Raw genomic sequence first — 20,728 nt, 5'->3', positions numbered from 1 at the left:
TTAAGGGACGCACCACCCGTGATGCTCTTCACATTGTTTTGAACAAATTTAATCGCTTTTATTCAAATCCGTTCAAGCAGCAACCTTGTCCACGCATTGTGCTCGAATTTGCGCTTTGTAGCCTCAAGTGTAACCCGCTGGGTAAGAAATTAAATTAAACCCAAGTTTGACTAGTTTAGTGGACTGAAAACGTGAGAGATGCCGAGAATTTAGACTTGTTCACGCCGGGCCAGGGTAATTTAGTTCGCCGTGTGTGATTTCCTTAAGAAAAAAAATCAGTTAATTTTCAACTAAAGATTTGTGCATTTGTTTGAATCAAATCTAATGTGAATAAAATTGTCATTAGGATCATAACCATCAGGAAATAAATGTATGGCATCAGTGATGATTTTGTCTGGCCCTGATAGAAAGTAAATCATTGGTATCTTTTATTGCTGCGGTTGGTGTTCTGTAAAATTTCTTTGTCATCAAATTTGCTGCCGAGATATTTAAAAAACAACGATTCATGGATATTCGGAAGTTGTTTCTATCCGAAATGGTTTCTATCCGAAACAATTCTGTTGATGATGAAAATGTCAAAGTACTGAAATATAAAAATTCGTTAAGAGCGTTTTTTGTATAAAAAGCTTTCTACTTTTTCAGTCTGAAAAACAATATCATTAAATTGATTTCAACCGCCTTATGTCAGGTTAAACGAAAAGGCTGTTTGAAGTGAAATTAATTTGTCCCGAAAATTGAATGACTTGATTGAAAACCAGACGTGTAGCTCAACCGAATACAGCTAAATGTGCTCTTGTCCAAATAAATTCGTTCCTGCTGTCATTAAAATTCGCTCCATTTTCAATATATTTTCCTTTGATCAGTTTCGCATGCTAAATCCTAAAGCTTGTTAGCTCATTTCTCCGCGGCATTTGCTACTGGATTAGGTTGCAAGCCTGCTTTCGATCTTTAATATATTTGGGGCTTAACTGGGCAGAAATTGTGTATGGGTTGTGATAACTACTAGGGGTTGTTAAAGGGCTGTTTTTGGATAAACTTGAAGAAGTGTTCCCGGTTGAACTGTAAACAAGTGTTGAATGTTTGGGTTATTTTGCAATGTGCGAGTCCAATCTTCCAGAAGAAACTTGTTTTAATTGTCACAAATTTCAGCTTGTTAATTCTGCACTTTTGTGCTCTCGACTATTTTGTCATAATTAGAGTTTTGAAGAAGGGGTAAAAGGTGGCGAAGCTTGAAATGGTAGCGAAGGTTATAATAGAGGGCAGACTATCATACTGTGCTGCTAAAGGTGGCGGCGAGGGTTATGAAAAATCTTTAATTGACGCTCGATTGCTTAACAAGGATACTCGGTAATGTGCGATCGCACATAAAGTTCCGACACCGCTCATTCACATTTTTCGCGTAAATGTCTACCAAATGAGGAACAGATAGAAAACCAGAAATTTAAGTATTTTTTTTAAATAATGTCTGAACGAAAAGATAGCCTCCAAAGCAAATAACTCACTGTAGTAAAAAAAAAATGATGCAATAGATTGGCGATATATGCCAATATTAAGAAAGCGAGTGAAGACGAACAGCAAAATCAAACAAGAACAACAAACGTTAATAATTACATCCAAAACTTTATGTCCGTTTTAAAAAACAAAACTTAATAACAAAGTCAACATAGCGTCAGATAAAACTGAAACTTAACAAAATAAGTTTTAACTCACCAGAAAAGATATGGGACCAGTCCAAAGAAGGCTTGGTAACACTTAGACAAAAAAGAACAAAAACAGCAAAGTTAAAAACGTTGCTTATTTATTTTAAAAACAATTAATTTCAAAGTCATGAAAACCATTAGAAATCAACTAAAATATCCCATAGATTAACAAGGGCGATAAGACCTGTCCTTTTTCACTTTTTTATGCGGTTAAAAAGAACAGTAGAAAGACAACAAACAAAAATTCAACTAAAACTTGCCAGAAAACGCAGTCGAAGCGGTAAAGCAATATTTTGGCCCTCAAAATATGTTCGATTGCACCTTTTTTCGAAATTAAAGTAGTTTGAGCATAATGTAGTATGAGTAATAATGAGACTAGGTATCAAGTAGACAAAAAAGAAAAAAAGACAAACTAAAGTAATACTTTTTTTTATCAAAACAAAACTAATTCCAAAGCCCTGAAAGCCATTAATTACAAAAGGAAAAAATTAATTAGGTTCATTTATTCGTCCAAATGAAGGGCTTAAAAAGATCTGTAATTATCCAAAACATGTCTTACGTCTACAAAAACAACGTCAAATATGACAAAAAAAAAACAAAAATTAATTTACTTTTTTTGGGAAAAACCCGTGTTGAAGCCAGTAAATTCATATCGAAATTTTTAAAAACATCAGTTTTTGTACAATTGCACCTTCCTTCGACAACAAATATATCATATGTGAACTGTAGTAAATGAGACGAGGTAACAAATGGACAAAAAAGAACAAAACTAAAAAATAATTTTTATTTTTGAACACAATTGTTTTCAAAGTCATGAAACCCATTAGCTACAGAAAAATAACTAAATCGATTCGTTTAGTCGTCAAAAGGAAGGGCTTCAAAAGACCCTAAATTGTCCAGAGTATGTCTGGCGTCTACAAAAAGAACGTCAAATATGACAATAAACAAAAATTAATTTACATTTTTTTGTGAAAAACTGGTGTCGATGCCAGAAAAGTCATAACGAATTCTTTAAAAACAGTAGATCTTGTGACACCAGTCCTTTTTTACACCCTCCCATTACACCAATATTGTCATATTGGACCTGTAATTAAAGAGATTAGGTAACAAATAGATAATAAAAAGAAGAAAATTGCGAAGTTAAGAAGAGCTTTTATATTTTGGAAAACAATTGTTTTTAAAGTCCTGAAAGCAATCAGCTATCCACTAATATCAGATTATCGGCTCAATTATTCTTCCGTGAAAAGCCACTGAAACCTTTCATTATACAGGAAATTTCATACGACAAGAACGAAAAAGTAAAAACGACAGTTAAAGACAAAATAAAAAATTCAATTAAATCAAGAAAGTAATGTCACAGGCGTTAAAACCATAATCGATGTCTATCAGAGTTTTAATATGCTCAATGGTGTTTTGTTTTGAACGCCAATAATGTGATATGTGGACTGTCAGTAATGTGATAATGTGACAAAACTATAAAACGTGAAAAATGGTCAAGTTTTCAAAATAAAAAAATGTGACATCTAGTAGTATCAAAGCCAGAAAACCGTAACCTAAGACGTAAAACCGCTATGGAGATTAAATTTTAAAACACTAGAAAGAGGAAGTATTCTTTCTTTGCTCACATTAAACTACAAGTTAACCAAATTAAGAAAAGAATAGAGTCAAAGTTCAATAAGCCATTTTTTATTTTAAAAGTTAAAACGACCATAAACCTTCAAGTCAACTTCTCGATTCCTTAATTTGGAACTGCTTAGGAAGCAAATTGAACAGTTCAATTGAACTTAAATTAATTAAAAAAGGTCAATTTTTCTAATAAAAAAAGACCAATTGATTACAATCCGAATTCTTTTTGGATTGTAATAGTCAAAGATTGGTCCAAAACTAGCCGTTCTAATGCTGTTCGTGCATTAGAAACACTTAATTTTTCGAATGTTATAGATAAAGATAATTCGTTAAATAAAAAATCTTCAATAAGTGATGCGTTTTTGATAATCAATGAATAAAGTTTGCAAAAAAGGGCAAAATTTTAATTACAGAGCTCTCAACGGAAGTTGAAGTAGGAATAGTCCACTTTGAGTCTATAGATTTTCTCTTAGTGGTGTTTGGGGCTGTTTTTCCGGCAAATTTAATCACAGTGGACCAAAGAAACTTATTTTGTGCTGTTTTTGATGGAAAAGGCTGAGTTTTGAAATATTTGGACAAAAATTGTTGTCAAAAAGTTTAAATAAAAATAGTCGAATTTTTTTGTCTTCAAAAAAATCAACACCACTATTTCTAAAAATTTTAACAAATTTTAGCAAAATCTACGAAATTTTTGGGCAGAAATTCCGGAAGATGTGAGTAAAAACAACGAAATTCACTCTAATTTCTCAGAAGTTTAAACCTCGATAACTCCCTGTAAAAACTGAAAATAAAAAAAAACTTTTTATTTCATTATTCTACGCTGGCCGGGCTTTCTTATGATACCAGTCTCAACTCTCTGCGTTGAGTTTATCGATCGGCAAAATTTGTCTGAACAAAAAAAACCCATTTGAGTATATAGTTCCTCCCCCCTCAAGATGGGTCGGAACAACAAGGGGACTTGGTAAACTACATTTGCAGTTTAGGTTGCCACCCCGCTCATCTGCTTTTTGGGCCCAACTTTTTGCTCAGTTCGTATAACAAATTGCGTAGTTTTGAATTTTTGAAATGGAATAAAAGATTTTTTATGGCTTGGAACTTAAAATTTTATGGGTTCTCAATTAAGGACAGTCATAAGTACCCGGGAGCTTCTTTATTTTCATCATATAAATAAAATAATAAAATAGAGGAGACACCTTCAAAACCCGATGAAGAAATTGCGGGCCAAAAATTGTAAGATAAACTCGGAGAAACTGTTCACCTCATCTCAATCAGACCAAAATTAATTTGGTTCTGAGAACCGTTTATAAAAAATATTTTGCAAAAGAAATACATAAATCAGATTGGCATTACAACAATGTTACAAGATTGATTGGTATTACAAGCATGTTTTTATTACTTACTTGAATAATTTCATCTCAGGTTCAGTTACGAGTTTCGTATCAAGTTCCAGGAGTACTTGAGTCATGGTCACGGCGCAGCATTTTTAAGGACACGGCGATGAATTAACATTTTTTTCACTGTCTATGGCCTGAGAATTTTTTTCGTTTTATTTTTAAAAAAAAATCGAAATTAGTTTTAAAACTTGAATCTGAAGCTCATCAGCCAGAACCATTTGGCCTATTAGTTCAAGAACTGGAAATTTGAGATGAAGAAGTAACTTTCTTTCCATTGCTACAATATATTGTGACCATTAGAAAGAACGTTACTTCTTCTTCTCAAATTTTCGGTTCTTGAACTAACAATATAGCCAAATTGGTCCTGGCTGATGAGCTTTAGATTTAAGTTTTAACAACAATTTTGATTTTTTTAAAAAATGAAGAAAAAAGTTGTCCAGCCATAGAAAGTGAAAGATAAATATGTTGATTCATCATCGTGTGCTTAAAAATGCTGTACCGTGACCATGACTCTAGTACTCTTGGAACTTGATATGAAACTCGTACCTGAACCTGAGATGAAATTATTCAAGTAAGTAATAAAAACATGCTTGTAATACCAACTGCTAATTTGTAATCGGATTATTGAACGAATAGAGCAAGGGGAATAAATTGGGCATTATTACATTTGGTTTTCTGGTATTGGGTAAGATATCATAGAACCTATTCAGCCGGGGGGAGAAACGTTCCGAGTGTTGAATAAGTTTGACTGAAAGTGCAAAGGGTGTATTCATTTTCTCCCTAGTGAATCGAACTCGTGTTTGGAGTGTGAACGGATGATGGATTATATTACTGCTGAGAAATCTGAACATCGTTTGGATTGTGTCTCCCCATTCTGTTCAAGTAATGCCTGCTACCAGAAAAATTGCGGACATGTGCCCCCCCCCCCGTCCATTACTGATCTGAGCATGAACTTATTTCGGCAGTTTTAACGTGAAAAACTGCGACAGGAGATGGACTGAAATCTTGTGAACTTAAAAGTTTCCTGCTCTAGAATTTCCTACACTTTTGGTTGTCTTTCGCATGTGACAATTTTTACGGTATCTTCCGAAAAGGGTTGTTTTCGTGTGTGCCCCCTCCCCCTCCCGCCCAGGTGCATATTAGTTGCATCCCCCAAGCACACGAGCCATATTTTGCCTTCTAATATGCTATGTAATGATGTAATGGCACATTCTCTGTAACGGGGGGTGCATAGGTTTCTTGGGGGGGGGGGGGGGGGGGGGGTTTGTGATGCATGAATTTCTTGGGGGGGGGGGGGGCGGAAACCCGTCATTTGCGAATTCTTTTTTAGCGGTTATGAAAATGATGTTAGAGTTAGAGTACCATGCTTTTTGAGACCCCGCTCAGCAGATTGCTATCAGTATGATGAAATTTTGAAATGGCAAAAATGTTGTGTCTAAGCTTTTGCCGTCACATTGTAATTAGATCATAAGTAACTTCACTGTATTGATTACCTCAAATGAGCGATTTCATGGAAAATTTAGCCATTTAATTTCTTCGCATACATTGGTTCAATACAGCTGTGTTTTAACTTTTTCCAGCCCCATATCGTTGTCTATCAGAATTTAGTCAATAAATATAGGAGACAAAAGTGTATAATAATTCTGTGTTCAGGCGAGTGACAAGTTCTCCTTCAAGTCGTGCAAGTTCAACATCAAGAAGTGCAAAGAAAGCACAGGTAGAGTGGTCGTGTTCAGACAGATGGCCATCTCCAATTCTTATACGATGGAAGCAACCTTCTCAGGAACTACACTCAAGTTAGACCTCAATTCAAACATTTTCTAGCGGTCTTTTAATCATCATGATCTTGACTCCTAAGTTTCCGCCGAGGACACTCTTTATAAGGATCAAACACGTGGAGTAATTAGAGTGAGCTTTTGTAATGAAACATCATGGTAACATAATTGCTAAATTAAATCAGTTGAATCAATAATAATTAAAGACTCAATGGGATAGACTCTAGCATAACGTTAACAGGCGTTGGTAACAGGGGTAAAAAATTTGTAATATTTGGGATTAAAAATTTAAAATCTGATTGCCTCGCCATCTGCTATTCCTTCACCAGCAACAAAACGTTGCCGTTAGTTTTTTACCCCAATCAGACGTGGCACAGTGCCCATTCTAAAACTTATCACCTCAAAATTTAAGGTCAGCAGGCAAGAAAGTTAATGCTCATTATTTTTTGATACGAAATACTTCACTTGAATGGCAAAATTGGTGCTTTCAGAAGGTATTTTCAACACGATGGCTTAGAACATAATTATTTTAATTTATATATGTAATGTATATGATATGCCAATGTTTTTCTGTCAATTTTAAACCCACTGAAATTTCAAAGGTATTATTTGGGAGCCCTTGTTTTACAGTAGGATGGAGCTGCATTGGCGGTTTTGGAATTGTTTTTTTAAACGTTTTATGGATTTCTTATCTCTTGAAGTTTCTTGGAGGATGAAAAATCTCTTTTAGTTGAAGCAGTTCCTTCAAATTTAGGCTAGACAAGGCGGCTCGTTAATGTGCGTTCGCACATGATGTTCCGACCCGAGCTCATCTACATTTTTGACTAAAATGTCAACCAAATCAAGAGATAACAAAAATAGATGTTTGAGTTTAAAACAATCGTTACACATTCTATCTACTAATTGAATTACTAATGCCATGCTTCATTACAGCACCAACGTGACCTGACATTGAAGAGACTAGAAAAAAAATAGCACCAACAAAATTTTGGCGGCAAAAAATGAATATCTAAATTTAAAAGCACCTGGTAACAACGTCAAAATGCAGTCAGATAAAACCTTAACTACACAAGTTTACCTTTTACTAACTATACAGCAGATGAAAAGTTTTCTTAACGAGACTAGGTAACAAGCCGACAAAAAGAACGAACAGTGAGGCGAAACTTAAAAATTAATCAACATTTTTTGTACCAAGAAAATTCAAAAATCTTAAACATTGGTTTTTAATAAAAAAAAATCCTTGATAAATTACTAAAAAGTCATTACAAAACCAAAAGCACCCGTCTGTGGTCAGACTATGCCATAGAAACAAACTAAAGAGAAACTCAAAAAATCACAAACGATTTGCGAAAACACAAACCTTTGCTACCATTAAAATCAATAGCTATCATCTGAATATGTATTTTTAATTCAGTTGTTATTTCTGCTATTTCAGTTGAAGGATTTATACTGAAAGATTAAATAAGTTTACTTGGGCCACATTTAAAAACCATTGGGATCTGTTATTACGCGATTGTTCTGAAGGAAGAGAAAAAGAAACGCAAAAAATGGCCATTCAATAAACGTTCAGAAAAACGAAACAACAGTGGCACATAATATCAATATATATGTTATTTCTTGAAATACACGAAATTCGATGGGACATCTGATTGATGAATAGAAGTTAAATTTGACGAAAGGAACCTATTCGCTATATACTGAATGTTTCGAGCAACATCATTCATTCAGTCCTCAATTACAAGCCTATGAGATCTGTGAGCAATTTACGGCTACCTAAAGAACAAAAACAGCGAATTCAGGAAAAAAAATTGAGCGACAAAAGGGTCGAAGGCATTAAAAAAATGAACTTTTCACTAAACACTCTTCAATTTTAAATTAATTTTTCAGGAGCAATGGGAAAACCTTTTTTATCAATATAATTTCAAAAAATCAACAAATATAAACAAATACATTAGACGCACGAAAATTGCGGGAAAACACGTATTATCAACGCCATTAAATTCATTAGCCTTCAACGGAAGCCAGTATATACAATAAATGATGCCTCGAGGGGACAATAAGTTTTTTTGCCAATCGTATTTCATCAATAAGAACTTACAACAAGTTAATGACTATGAAAACAACAACAGAGAGAGGCAAAAACCACAAATTCAGTAGAAAAGTGCCTGAAGAAAATGTCGAAGCAACTCAAATCATAAGCTCTTCCCTGAAAACTTTATTTATGATCCGTTGAACTTCTTCCCTAAACCAATAGGGACTCTCAGCAGTAAGATGATGTGATAAGATTTCAAAAGGATCGAAAAACAAAATAAAGTACCCAAAAAAAATATGAATTCTCGTGGCATTGATGTTTTAAAACTAATAGGTAGAAGATAAAACCGCTAACCAGATTAATTTTGGCTATAGTAGAACGGAAATGGATTCTGTTAGAACCAACAATGACCAAGAGTATTCACGAAAAAAAATTAGGAATGGTTGAATTTCAAAAAAGTTTCGAAAAATTATTTTTAAACCCTTAACAGCCAGTAAACTCAATCTTTCATCGGAGCTCAATGACGATGCTCAGATATAACCCATAGGGAGGAAAATGATGTCTGTCATGCATAGATAGTTAAAAAGACATCACAATAAGTCTTATGACAGAAAACAATAACAAAAACAGCAAAAACTAAAATTCAGTAGAAAAATGCGAGAAGAAAGTGTCGAAGACAATTAAACCATTAGCTATTCTCTGAAAACTTTCTCTGTGATCCACTGAACGTCCTCTCTAAGCCAATTGGATTACAATAATCTTTGGATAATGTGATAAAGAGTTCAAAAGTGACCAATAATTCAAAAAATCCAAAAAAAAAATTTAAAAAAATTGAAATCTTTGTCATTGAAGTCATATAACCAATAGCTAGAAGATAAAACAGCTAAACAGAATATTTTTAGTCGCAGTAAAAAGCAAGTGGGTCCAGTCAATACTGAAACTCACTAACAGTTCAAGAAAAATTTAGGAATTGTTATTGTTCAAATAAAATTTTCGAAAAATGATTTTTATTTTAACAGACATTAAATTCAATAGCTTTCAACAGAAGTCAATAAAAACGCTCAAAGATGCCCCGGTGGCAGTACATTTATGTTTGTCATGCATAGGTATTCATTATGAGATCACAGTAAGTATAATGACTATTAAAACAACAAAAAAAAACAGGAGAAAACCAAAAAATCAGTAGAAAAGTGCAAGAAGAACGTGTCGAAGCCATTTAAACCATAAATTTTTGTTTAAAATTTTTATTGGTCATCCACAGAACATCGTTTTTAAGCTAATGGGAACTGTCAATATTTGGATAATGTGATAAGATTTCAAAAGTAACCAATAATACGTAAAAATCCAAAAAAAATTTTAAAAAATTGAAATTTTTTGTCATTGAAGTCATATAACCAATAGATAGAAGATAAAACCGCTAACCAGTTTAATTTTGGTTGCAGTAGGAAGGAAGAGGGTGCTCTCACCCCTGGACTGACTTACAATTCACTATAATAAGATTATGATTCTTTAATATTCAAAAAAAAATTCGAAAAATTATTTTTTAAGTCTTAACAGCCATTAGCCGCCCCCTCAATGAAATAGACATGTTCACTTAATGCTCATTATGGAACATATTGCACTGTTAGTCAATGAATCCCTACCATAGGACTCCAAAAAAAAATAGTAAAACTTCAAAAAGAAATTCAAAATTTCATTCAAAATTACGAAAACTCAGAATCGAAGCCAAAAAAAAAAACATGAGCAATTCCTTGAAAACGACGTTTTTTGTTCATTGCGCTTCATTCGACTATAAAGGAGTTTTGTCATTAATAGAACGTCGATATAAAATGTGACTTGTCTCTAGGTGACTTAAAAAAGCAAAAAAGAGAAAAGTTTTATTAAAAAAAGGGCTCTCAATTAGAGTTCGATTTTTTTTTTGATAGTGAACTTCCCTATGAGACCAGAACTAGTCTTTCTATCGCCTTGCATTCAACTTTTACGAACTCAAAATTTATTCTTTTTATAGAAATTTGAATTAATGTTTTCGTAAAAAAGATCTTAGTTTGAAGAAAATTGTACTAAAAGTGAACAATCATGCTAAAGATCCCATTGTTCACACAAAACTTCAATCCTCGATAACTCCTCGAAAAAAACGAAATTCAAAAAAATCTTTTTACTTTTGAATTCTACGCTGGACCAGCTTTTTAATGATACTACTCACATTTCTCTACGACGAATATATCGATCGGCCAAAATTCACTGAACAAAAAAAAAACCCATTTGAGTATATAGTTCCTTCCCCCACAAGTGGGGTCGGAACAAAAATTCTCTCTGCTTATTTGTTCTTCCAAAGTTTAGTATTGAGAGAGAGAGAGAGCGCTGCGAGAAGTTCATGAGAGAATGGCTTGATGTAAATTATGCATAACATAAGCTAGACATGAAGCTTCTTGTTCAGCGTATACTTGGATAGAGAAACGAAGCCTTGTAGAAGGAAGGAACAAGAACGAACGCGAGAACGGGCTATGACAGATGTGTAAATTCCAGAGCTTGAGACCATTTGGTGACACAAGTACGATAGGCTGGTTCGATTCCAATACTGCTCAGTTTTCACATTTATTGCGCTTGTTAGGCTCGTTAACATTAGAAAAATTGTTGATTGAATTAGCACCAGCATTTTTTCAATTTGTGTTTGGCATTTGTGTTTAGCATTTAGTTTCAATTTTAATGTTTTACTAAATTTTTAATAATTAAAATAGAGCCTCCATGAAATAAGAGCGTGCTGAAAAGTATACTGCAAAAGTTGAAAATTATGTCAAATGACGACACACATTTGAGCCCGCAGATAAGGCAATTAAGACTGACTTCGAACATTAGAGTGTTGAAAGTCTTTCTGCAACAACAACTTTCGGCATTTTTCGGTTTGGAAGTAATGATTTTTTGGGTTATCATGCGGCTCTTACTAGTAATATTAGATAGTTTAAATTAAAAGAAAATTTAAGTTTTTGTTTCAGATCATATAACTTTCATTCGTTTCGCCTAATTTTTATCCATTTAATAGTCGTTACGATGCTGAATGGTGCCTTGTTTTCACGGGTAAATTTCAAGATCAGTGGTTATATTTTTTAGGATTTTTTAGGATGCTGTATGTGTTCACATAAAAATTATTTGATGGTAAACGTCGAATTTTTTGGGAAATTAAACTTGAATCTTTCAAATTGTTTTCATTAATATAACCTTTTTGTTTAAATTCTTTTGAAATTCTTGTTAAATTTACGTGATTCTAGTTTTAAATGCAAAAATGGAAATTGAAATTTTAGAAGCTTCTTATGCTGCTATTTTGTCCTAGTTCCTTCATTCTATCTTTGATGGACATTTACTTTTTTTCTTAGGTAGCATCCAATCCATTGTTTGTTTCAGTAAAATTTTTTCGCTTGTGTGAGATTCATAACAAATCCTTTAAAATCTGAAATGAAAACCATGAAAATCATTGAAAAAGTTGAAAATTTGGCAGGTTCCAGGCAGTGGAATTTATTTACAGGTTTTGGTGGGTATCTTTTAATGCTAATAGGCTATTTGCAACTTGTCTTGTTTTTTGCGGGTAGTCACTCGGTTGGATTTCCCCGATGGTTCTGCGTGCAGCTCCTGGTGTGCCTGGAATGCTTTGTGGCCGACTGTAATGTATAGCAGATTTCACATTCGTACCATCGGTCGACCTATTTCAAAAGGCTCGTATCCTCGACATTTTTTGATGGTTAATCAATTTCGTTTTTGCTTTGAATTGCACATTTGCATCTGAGGCCATTTGTTGTTTTAAGTTGGTTTCTTGCGTAGTTCGCTAAACATGCTGTTGAGAGACACTCCATCGTTCTGTTATTCTGTGCTTTGTAGCTCCTTCCAAACAGCTTGTGTCCTGAAGATTGGTTCTTCCTTGCATTCGTTCCCCTCGGTGTCTTTTCAGTGTTATCTGATTAATTATCTCCCGTATCATGCTCCTCCACTTCTTGGTGTCAAATTCTAGATCTAAAACGCTTCACCTTGCTTCCTTTGCCAGTTTCATCCGGTATCTTGGTGTGCATCGGAATTTCTTTTTCGGTTTCTTGAGTTGTCCCAGCTTTTTCGTCCATCCAAACAGCGCAACAGTTGTGCTACTCCTCTCAGACATTCGTATAACGTGTCCAAGTCTTTCCAGGCTTCTTCTTTTAATTTTCTTTTGGATTGACTTTACTCTTATGTCTTTTTGGACACCCCACTTGTTTTTAATTTTGATTCCATTTCTCTGTGGTGATTGGTGTTTGGGACTCCACACGTACATGCTTCCTTTGCATTTTCTTGACCTCACCAATGTTCTACGTTCTTGTTGGACATTTATACAATATCATTTTCTCGACATCTTCGACTACTCGTGCCTGAATTCGTTTTTGTTAACCTCGTGTTCTTCAACAGGCGTTGATTTTTCCGTTGTAGACGTTTGACTTGTCTTCTTTTTCTCCTAGCCAAACGCCCAGGAAACGTGTACTTGGTAAGTTTTCCTCACCCAGGGTAATATTTTCTTTAGTTTCTTTTGTTTTGAAGAGACTCATCGCTCGTTTAATTAAGTTCTTCGCTTCTTCCATTTCTCGCTCGGGGCTCAAAATGGTTGAGTCGTTGGCAACCATAACACTCTTCACTGTATGCATTAGAGCTACTGCGTTTCTTTTTTCTCTTCATTGTGTCTCATCACTACTCCACTTTTAGGTTTCCAGTTGTCTTCCGCTCCTCGCATTGCAATTTGGTGGAAAAAGTTGTACAGGAGAGGACTCAAATGGCATCCTTCCCTCAGCCCCCTCTTTGGTATCATTTCGGAACTTTTTTCTTTGTTTCCCTTGACTTTGTATCTTGTCTCATGTAAGTCCTTTAGGCGATCTAAGAAAGTTAATTTGATTCCGTATTTTTCCAGTATTTTCCACAGCAAAGAGCAATTGACTCTGGAGTTTGACTGTGGCAAGCGCAGAAGGCTAGCTGGGTCTCTCGTGCACTCTTCGCTATTGTCAAGACGTGTGTTATCCTCGTGTATCCTGTATAGAATTTGCATTGTCTTCTGTTGATCGTCTTTGTCTGAAGCCATCCTGATTATCATCCGCAGCTTCAAATTTCTCGCACCATTTTCGCAGTCTTGTTGTCAATATTCGTGCTAAGATGCGACTGATCATTGAGAATAAGCAAACTCCTCTTAAACTGTTGCGATTGTCGTTAGCGCTTTTGTGTGTGGAGGGATGAGAATTCCGCAATTCAAGAGTTCTTCTCACTTGCTGGCCTTTGACGTAAACATTTCTTTGTTTTTGTGTTTTTTTTTACTACAGGACGTTGAGTTTCTTTTGGAGCATTGTTCAAGCTTGTCATCAGAACTTCGTCCTCTCCAGTTGCTTTCGCCTTTATTTTCCTCAATGCTCCCATTTTTTTTGTTGTTGGCGAAATATTAGGATCTGCAGCATTATCTTTAGGCCTGTATTTTTTCCCGAGTTGTTCCATCGCGGTGTTCTGGAACTTACTTGACTTGTTTTTTAAATTTTTTCCGCTGATATAAGAGTTTCCTTCGAATTAGGTCCTGCATAATCTCGGAACCCAAGCTTTTTCTTCAAGCTATACATTTTTCCGATATCCTGCGTGCCTGAATTCCTCGCATTGTACGTTTTTGCTTCCCATCATTCGTTCTCCCAAGTTTTCAAACTTCGTGCAATCCTTGCGTACTTAATTCAATTCTTCGCTCTTCGCTATATTCCTTCCGGTTCCTTTCCCGGACCAGTTGATTAATTTGACGCTTCAACGTTTCTGCTTCCTCAATATTTTCCTCCATGCATTTACTGGCATTATTCTTGTTATCGTCAACACTTCAAGTTTTTTTTTCCCGGCTTTCTTCATACAAGCTGCAATATCACTCCATGTTGTTTTTCGGAAGCCCCGCGCTCTTCAAAAGTTTTTGACTTTTTTCTTGCTGATTGATTGTCTTCAGTTTTTTCCAGTCAATACGGCCACTAGATTTTGGCGGTGTTCATTCCAATATCTTCTTCAAGTTCAACCGTAACTCTTTAGTTGGGTGGTCCGACCATCTTTCTACAACGGGTACTTGGACATCTTTTATCTGTAGATTTCTATGACGTTTGGCAAGGAAGTAATCAAGCGCGTACATTTGCCGCTTCGTGGATGGCATCATGTGTCTCTACTTAGCTTTTGATAAAAGGAATCAACTATGTATAGGTTGTCTTGTTCTGCCCATTCTACTAGATTGCGTGCTGCGTCTGAGGCCAAGTCGAGTCCAAATTTTCCGACTCTTGCCGTTCTGCTGTTCTCGGTTTTCCTTCTAATTCGGGCGTTATGGTCTACTCTAATCAGTATTATCTTGTCTTTTTTTTCTGGCGCACTAACGTTGTCTCCAAATCCTCGCGGTACTCATCAATTGCTTCGTCCTTCTGTCATATCGGTTGGCAAACTGCAATTAGGCTTTAAGTTGTCGATTTTTATCATGACTCTCCCGTGACATTCTCGGTGGTCCATTTAGATGATCTTGTGCCTTCTAGTCGAGAGTCCATTGATTCCTGAGGATAACAGCTACCTTCTGCCCATGTAGCATGACAGAGTTTTCTTCATACCAACACACCCCTTCTTCCTTGGATGAAATTTCCGATAGAAGCACTGCATCCCACTTCTTTTCTTCTATCGTTCTCAGGATGTGTTCTCGGAATTCGACATCTTTCTTCGACTTGCGTTTTGCATCTCTGTATGTTCCAGGTTGCGACGCGCTATTCTTCTTTCTTCGGTGGAAACTTTTGCTCTAGTTTTTCTCATCTCTGCCGCTCCTTCTTTGTGGCTTTGCTGGATGTACTGATTTGACTTGAACCTCTTTCGTTCGGCAAACATCATTTCCCATTTCTCGTTCCGGTGTCTTTTCTTTCTTTTTTTTCTCATTTCATTTCGCATTTCCTTGACCCCCCCCCCACGATTGACGTTTTCTGCCCTTGATCCCTGGTTGGGGTGGATTGTTACCAGTCGCCACTCGATCCACACCATTCGTTGTTGGTGCCCTTCCATTCCAGTCTCTCGGCCGATCCATGGGCATCTATGTGATTTTTTAAGAAGGTGCTTTTTCCGGGCCACTCCATTCCCAAAATGGGTCCATGTTCCTAGTTCCTGCGTCTTCGAAATATTCCGTTTGTGGAATTGCTATCCGCCGTCGTGTAGGCCTAACGTCTTGGAGGTTTTGCAACATTTTAAGATTGCAAGTCATGCTCATGCTCAAAAAGTAATTTCATACAATTTTTGATCTTAACTCCCTAGTGTTTGGGTTGATGTCAAGACTTCGATAATGCTTTAGTTTAATCATAAGTGGAAGGTGGAAATTAGCTGTGTGAGTTAGCTGAATTGACTTAACAAATATAACTTCAGTGCTGAAAGGTTTTAAAGTTTTTGTGTAACTTTCATTTTTTGTCGCTGAAAGAGCTGTTTTGGGAACTTAACGTTCAGGTTTTACTAATTGTTCTGGGAGGAATAGTCTTGCTAACATACAGTCTATATTAGCCTACCATTGCTCATTTTAAAGGAAATATTTTAACTATTTGAGCTTGAAAATTAGTGGTAACACTTTATTTTTAAAATTCTGTCTATTTAAAAATGACGTCATTCAACTTACGCTTGTATTCGAGAGTGGTGGTTAATTATTGCATCAAAGTTAAATTAACATCAATCCATTCCCTTATTGCGTCGCGACTGGTACTTCTGAGATTTGGTTAATTGCTTTTTCATTGTTTACTACATCGGTTTGTCTGCCGTTTTAGATACTTACAAACGAGCGATTTATCCTTTCTTGTCTAATGACGTCATTTCAACTGAATTGAACCGCTGTTTGAGGACAAAATTTGCTTGACATTTAAATAAAAAAGAGTTTGTTCATAAAAGTGACATTTGAAAGAAAATTTCAAAAGCAAATCGCCCTCAGCATTTGTATGACGTTTGTTTTAATTGTTTCCATCGTTTTTTCCTAGAGGTGCAATTATTAAACAGATGTCAGTCAATCCCAGTTAACCTCAGATATGTTCCGCGTGGATAGGGAGTATTTATGTGCCCAGTTAGCGGTCACGCTGTAGTAGTAGCAATTGTATGTAAAATAGATGCCCATCAATCATTGTAAAGACCACATGATTGTTTTTGATAATCAAATTCGATCTTTTCTGCTGTAACCCCGAGCTTTACTCGTCTTATTTAAGGCATTTTACCCGGATTTGAGAGCGGTAGGCATTAATTGGATCTGGAACAGGGAACAAAATTAAATTGCTGAACGGCAAAACATCGCCGCATTCTTTTAAAAAAACTAGATTTCCTTATTTCTGATTGCTTTTAAGTGAGCAAATTGGTCATGCGTGTTCAATCAAAAATATAAAGTAGCTATCTTAAATATATAACGTGAAAAAATTGCAACTGCCAAAACCCCTTGAATGCAGTTTCAAGTTATGCGAAAGTTAAACAGTACTTTCCGAGTGTATTGAAAAGGATAATAGATGAAGCAATGTTAGTTCAATTTAGTGGTTAGAAAGAATAGAAAAACGAAAAACTACACCTTAATTTCCATTCTTTTGTTGCGCGAAGCTATAGCCATACTTTTTTTGGTCTCACCATGCTTTTCTTTAGTTATTATAGAGCCTCTAACGTGAGCCTCGACTTTAGCTGGACTCAACTACGGTCAACATAGACAGTGTTATTGACTCTGTTATTCTCTGTTAATGCCTATCATTGTTCCGACCCACCTTAGCGGGGGAGGGACTATATGCTCAACTCGGTTTTTTTGTTCAGTCAATTTTGGCCGATGGATGTCTTAATCGTAGAGAGTTGTGAGTGGTATCATTAGAAAACCCCTTCCACCGTAGACTGCAGAATTAAAAATATTTTTTCGAAGTTTGGTTTTTGAACGGAGTTATCGGGGTGCTAAATGTTTAAAAATACATATAGTTAAGAAAATTTTGAAGTTTTTTGAGCGCTCTTTACTCTTTTTTACTGTTCACAACTTTTGATGCCCACTTTGAGAGCTGATTTTGACGGCGGTAAAGTGAAAAAGTGAGCAGTTTGCAGGTTGGAATATTTTCAGTCAAATTTTATAGTAGAGTAAATGGAGGACGAACAAATTCTTGCTTTTTTGAGATAGAGCTTTGGTTTATAGTAGGAAATATGGAAATAATAGCCACAAATTGGCATTTTTGCCCCATATGTTGCCCGATTGCGGTATTTCAATGTGCTTTCCCAAAAGTGTTTTTGGTTGATTTTGTGATTTTAAGTAGATATTATCTGTTCGGAAACTTTAGTGATGACAATTATCTGAGTCATGGTTGCCAAAAATAGGAACCATTTCCATCCTGAGACTGTTGAAAATTTTAACTTTGTCATTGAAGCTGAAACTGAATTACATGTTACTGGTTACAGAGTTATTTCATTCAGTGCATCCCAGTGCAAGGTTTTTGTAGGCAAGACAGATTGTATGAAACAATGCAAAAATATTTAACATAGAAAAATCAGGACTAAAATTCTGGGAGCAAATTCATCTAATGGGCGTGTCGATCCGTTTTAATTTATTAATTCCTCGCGAACGAAGTTTGTAGCAATTACATTGACCCTGATATTCTTTTTTATGCGGTTTTTTGTCTGAGTTTTTTTGTCAAACCATTTGACTTTTTGTCAGTAAAAACGGGATGAACAGGTGAAGATTTGGCACTTAGTTTACAGCTCACTAGTCGTTAAGTATGCGATTCACCGAAGCTGTTTAAGAGACAAAAATTCACCCCCTCTCACCACCACTGCGCTCCCCCACTCCATGTCCTCCAACACAGTCCACCCGCAAGCTGCCAAGTGGTGTGTAATTGCGGCAGTTATGGATATATCGGAATTAAATTTAATTATACCATTAAAGGCTTATCGGGTCACTAAAATCTGTATCGATTCTATTCTGGCTTTTTGCAGCTCTATTTATGGAGAATCAATCGCCTAATTGAGAAATAACCACTGAAATGCAATGTTCAAGTTCATTAGGATTTGCGGTTGTGTTCAACTAAAGAGATCGTTTTATTTTTGTTCATTGAAATCAGAAGCATAGATAGGACTTGAGTGCTCTTAAGTTATCACGCTAATGGTTTCCATAGTCTTGAATTTTGCAACCAAAATACAGATAAATAGCAGACAGAAAAGGAAGCTTTAGTTGTAATCCTAATTAATGCCGTTTTTGATTCCTGTGCCTCAATGATTGACATATGTTCAAAGGTTGAATTGCGGCCAAGGATTGTAATATGAGATCATCCAATGATACTCATTTTAAGATAACATTCGTTTTTCTTTTCACCCCTTGTCTTTTAAAACGAATGACATGATTTAGTTTAAAGCTGTATTGCTCGAACCTAATTTCTGTTACGATGTTACTATCTCTCAATTTGTTTATTTGATGCTTTTTGTCGGGAGTATCAAAAAGTTTTTTAATGTCATCCTGTAATTTCATATTATAATTCCATTACCGGAATTAGAATTAAACCGTTTTTCCCCGTAATGCCGCCAGTAATACCGAAGAACTTAATTGTAAATTAATTTACCTCCGTTTCTGAGTTTAAAACCTGAATATGTAAACTCAACTAAGTCTTGACGTTGGCTTTGAAAATGTTCTGGCTGCCTAATTTCTCACAGTTTATTATGCTGTTGCATGATTTACAGTTTATTATTCTAGTTTTACGGCTTTTTGAGACCTGTTTCTTCCATATAGCTTTTAACAAGACGGCCAGGTGTATTAGAGATTGAATTAATTTTGACAGATGAGAACTTGTTTCCGTTGGAGAATTTTGTCTTCGATTTTTTAAAAGTTCTGATCAAATTGCTGTTGCTATTAAAATTACTGAATTACGAACCCGGGTTGCCGCTTCCTATTAATCAAACCAGGATTATATATTATGCAATACGTATCATGTGCTATTTCTTATTGCGATCCTTGCATGATTACCAGTATATCGTATATTACTTTGTACGATTACTGGAATTTTGTCTGACTGGCAACCAGGGAATTTCACTTTTCGCTAAAAATTCATTTATTTGCTCTAGCTTCCAGAGAGGGTTTACGAGGAACTAAAATCCAAGAACCTTATGAAATTTTTCCTCTCAATGAACCTGGAAATATCAATATCCTAATCGAGATATAGACTTATAAAAATACCGTTCTCGGCCAAAATTGTCTACCAACAGGCCATGCTCGAACGAAATGGGATATGAAAAGACTTCTTCGTGACTTTAATGAGAGCCTCGACTTAAGCTGGACTCAAATATGGTCAACCTAGACAGCGTTATTGACCAAAAATGCTCAGTTAATGCTTATCATTAATTTCTTGCTATTTACCGCCAATTGGTTTTGTGTGATTTGTTCGTGTGATTTCTCTGATCGAAAATGTGATGCTTTGTAAACAAAAATTTGAAAGAGTCATGATGACAATGCTCCATTGAAATTTGTAACTTGAAACAAATATGGCAACGAAATAATTGAATTTGATATAGACAGAAAACAGATAGCTGATGACCTGTATCGGTGCCTACCGTCACCATGCTCTTCTGGACAAGGTTGTAACAGTGTTTATTGTTTCAGTGGTGTGAACAGACATTTCAACTCGAATGACTTCAGAGCTGTTGGTCAGACGCTGGCAGAAGCTCTCTTAGACTATTCCCATGCGATGGAGGACGAAAAGTAACCAGTTCATTTATTTATTTTTTTCGGGGCGTTTCATAAAGATCCGAGAGTATCGCCAAACGTCCACTCGTGTTAATTAATATTAAATTATTATGATTAATCCGTTTCGTTTCATCATTTTAATGCGAGAAATTCAATTCATTCATTCATTCAAAAGTAAGCTCAATCACTTGTGCGATTCCCTGGATTAAGTTACCTTTGAATATCGTAGTGACTGCTAGGGATGATGTTTTGGTAGATGCAATTACTAAAGAAAGGGGTTAGAACTGAGTTCAAACCTTTATCTTTCAACTTTCAAGATTAATGTGACGCACAATTCATGGAATGTCTTAAGGTTGTGGTGCGTAGCTGTAAATTGTTATACATAGTAAGTATCGGTCATTGGTTGACCTGCCGATGTACGTGCCCATCGGTATCTCACTGCAGTCCATCTCCTCGATTTGTCTCTCTTTGACCTAAAATTCGGTTACGAGTTTTCACGAACA

At 35.6% G+C, this 20,728-nt stretch overlaps 1 protein-coding gene across 1 annotated transcript in view; it reads left to right on the top strand.

The window, feature by feature from the left end:
• Positions 1-20,728, top strand: part of LOC142347891 (uncharacterized) — a 218,330-nt gene that overhangs the window by 167,923 nt on the left and 29,679 nt on the right. Inside the window, exons 10-11 of the mRNA XM_075399081.1 lie at positions 6,374-6,516; positions 20,142-20,240. Coding sequence (XP_075255196.1) covers positions 6,374-6,516; positions 20,142-20,240 — 242 coding nt within the window. The remainder of the gene's footprint in view (positions 1-6,373; positions 6,517-20,141; positions 20,241-20,728) is intronic.

Source organism: Convolutriloba macropyga, chromosome 1 (assembly GCF_964194025.1).
Source record: "Convolutriloba macropyga chromosome 1, txConMacr16.3, whole genome shotgun sequence".
NCBI lineage: Eukaryota > Metazoa > Xenacoelomorpha > Acoela > Convolutidae > Convolutriloba > Convolutriloba macropyga.
Note: the sequence above shows the minus strand (reverse complement) of the source record. Positions and strands in the feature narration are given on the sequence as shown.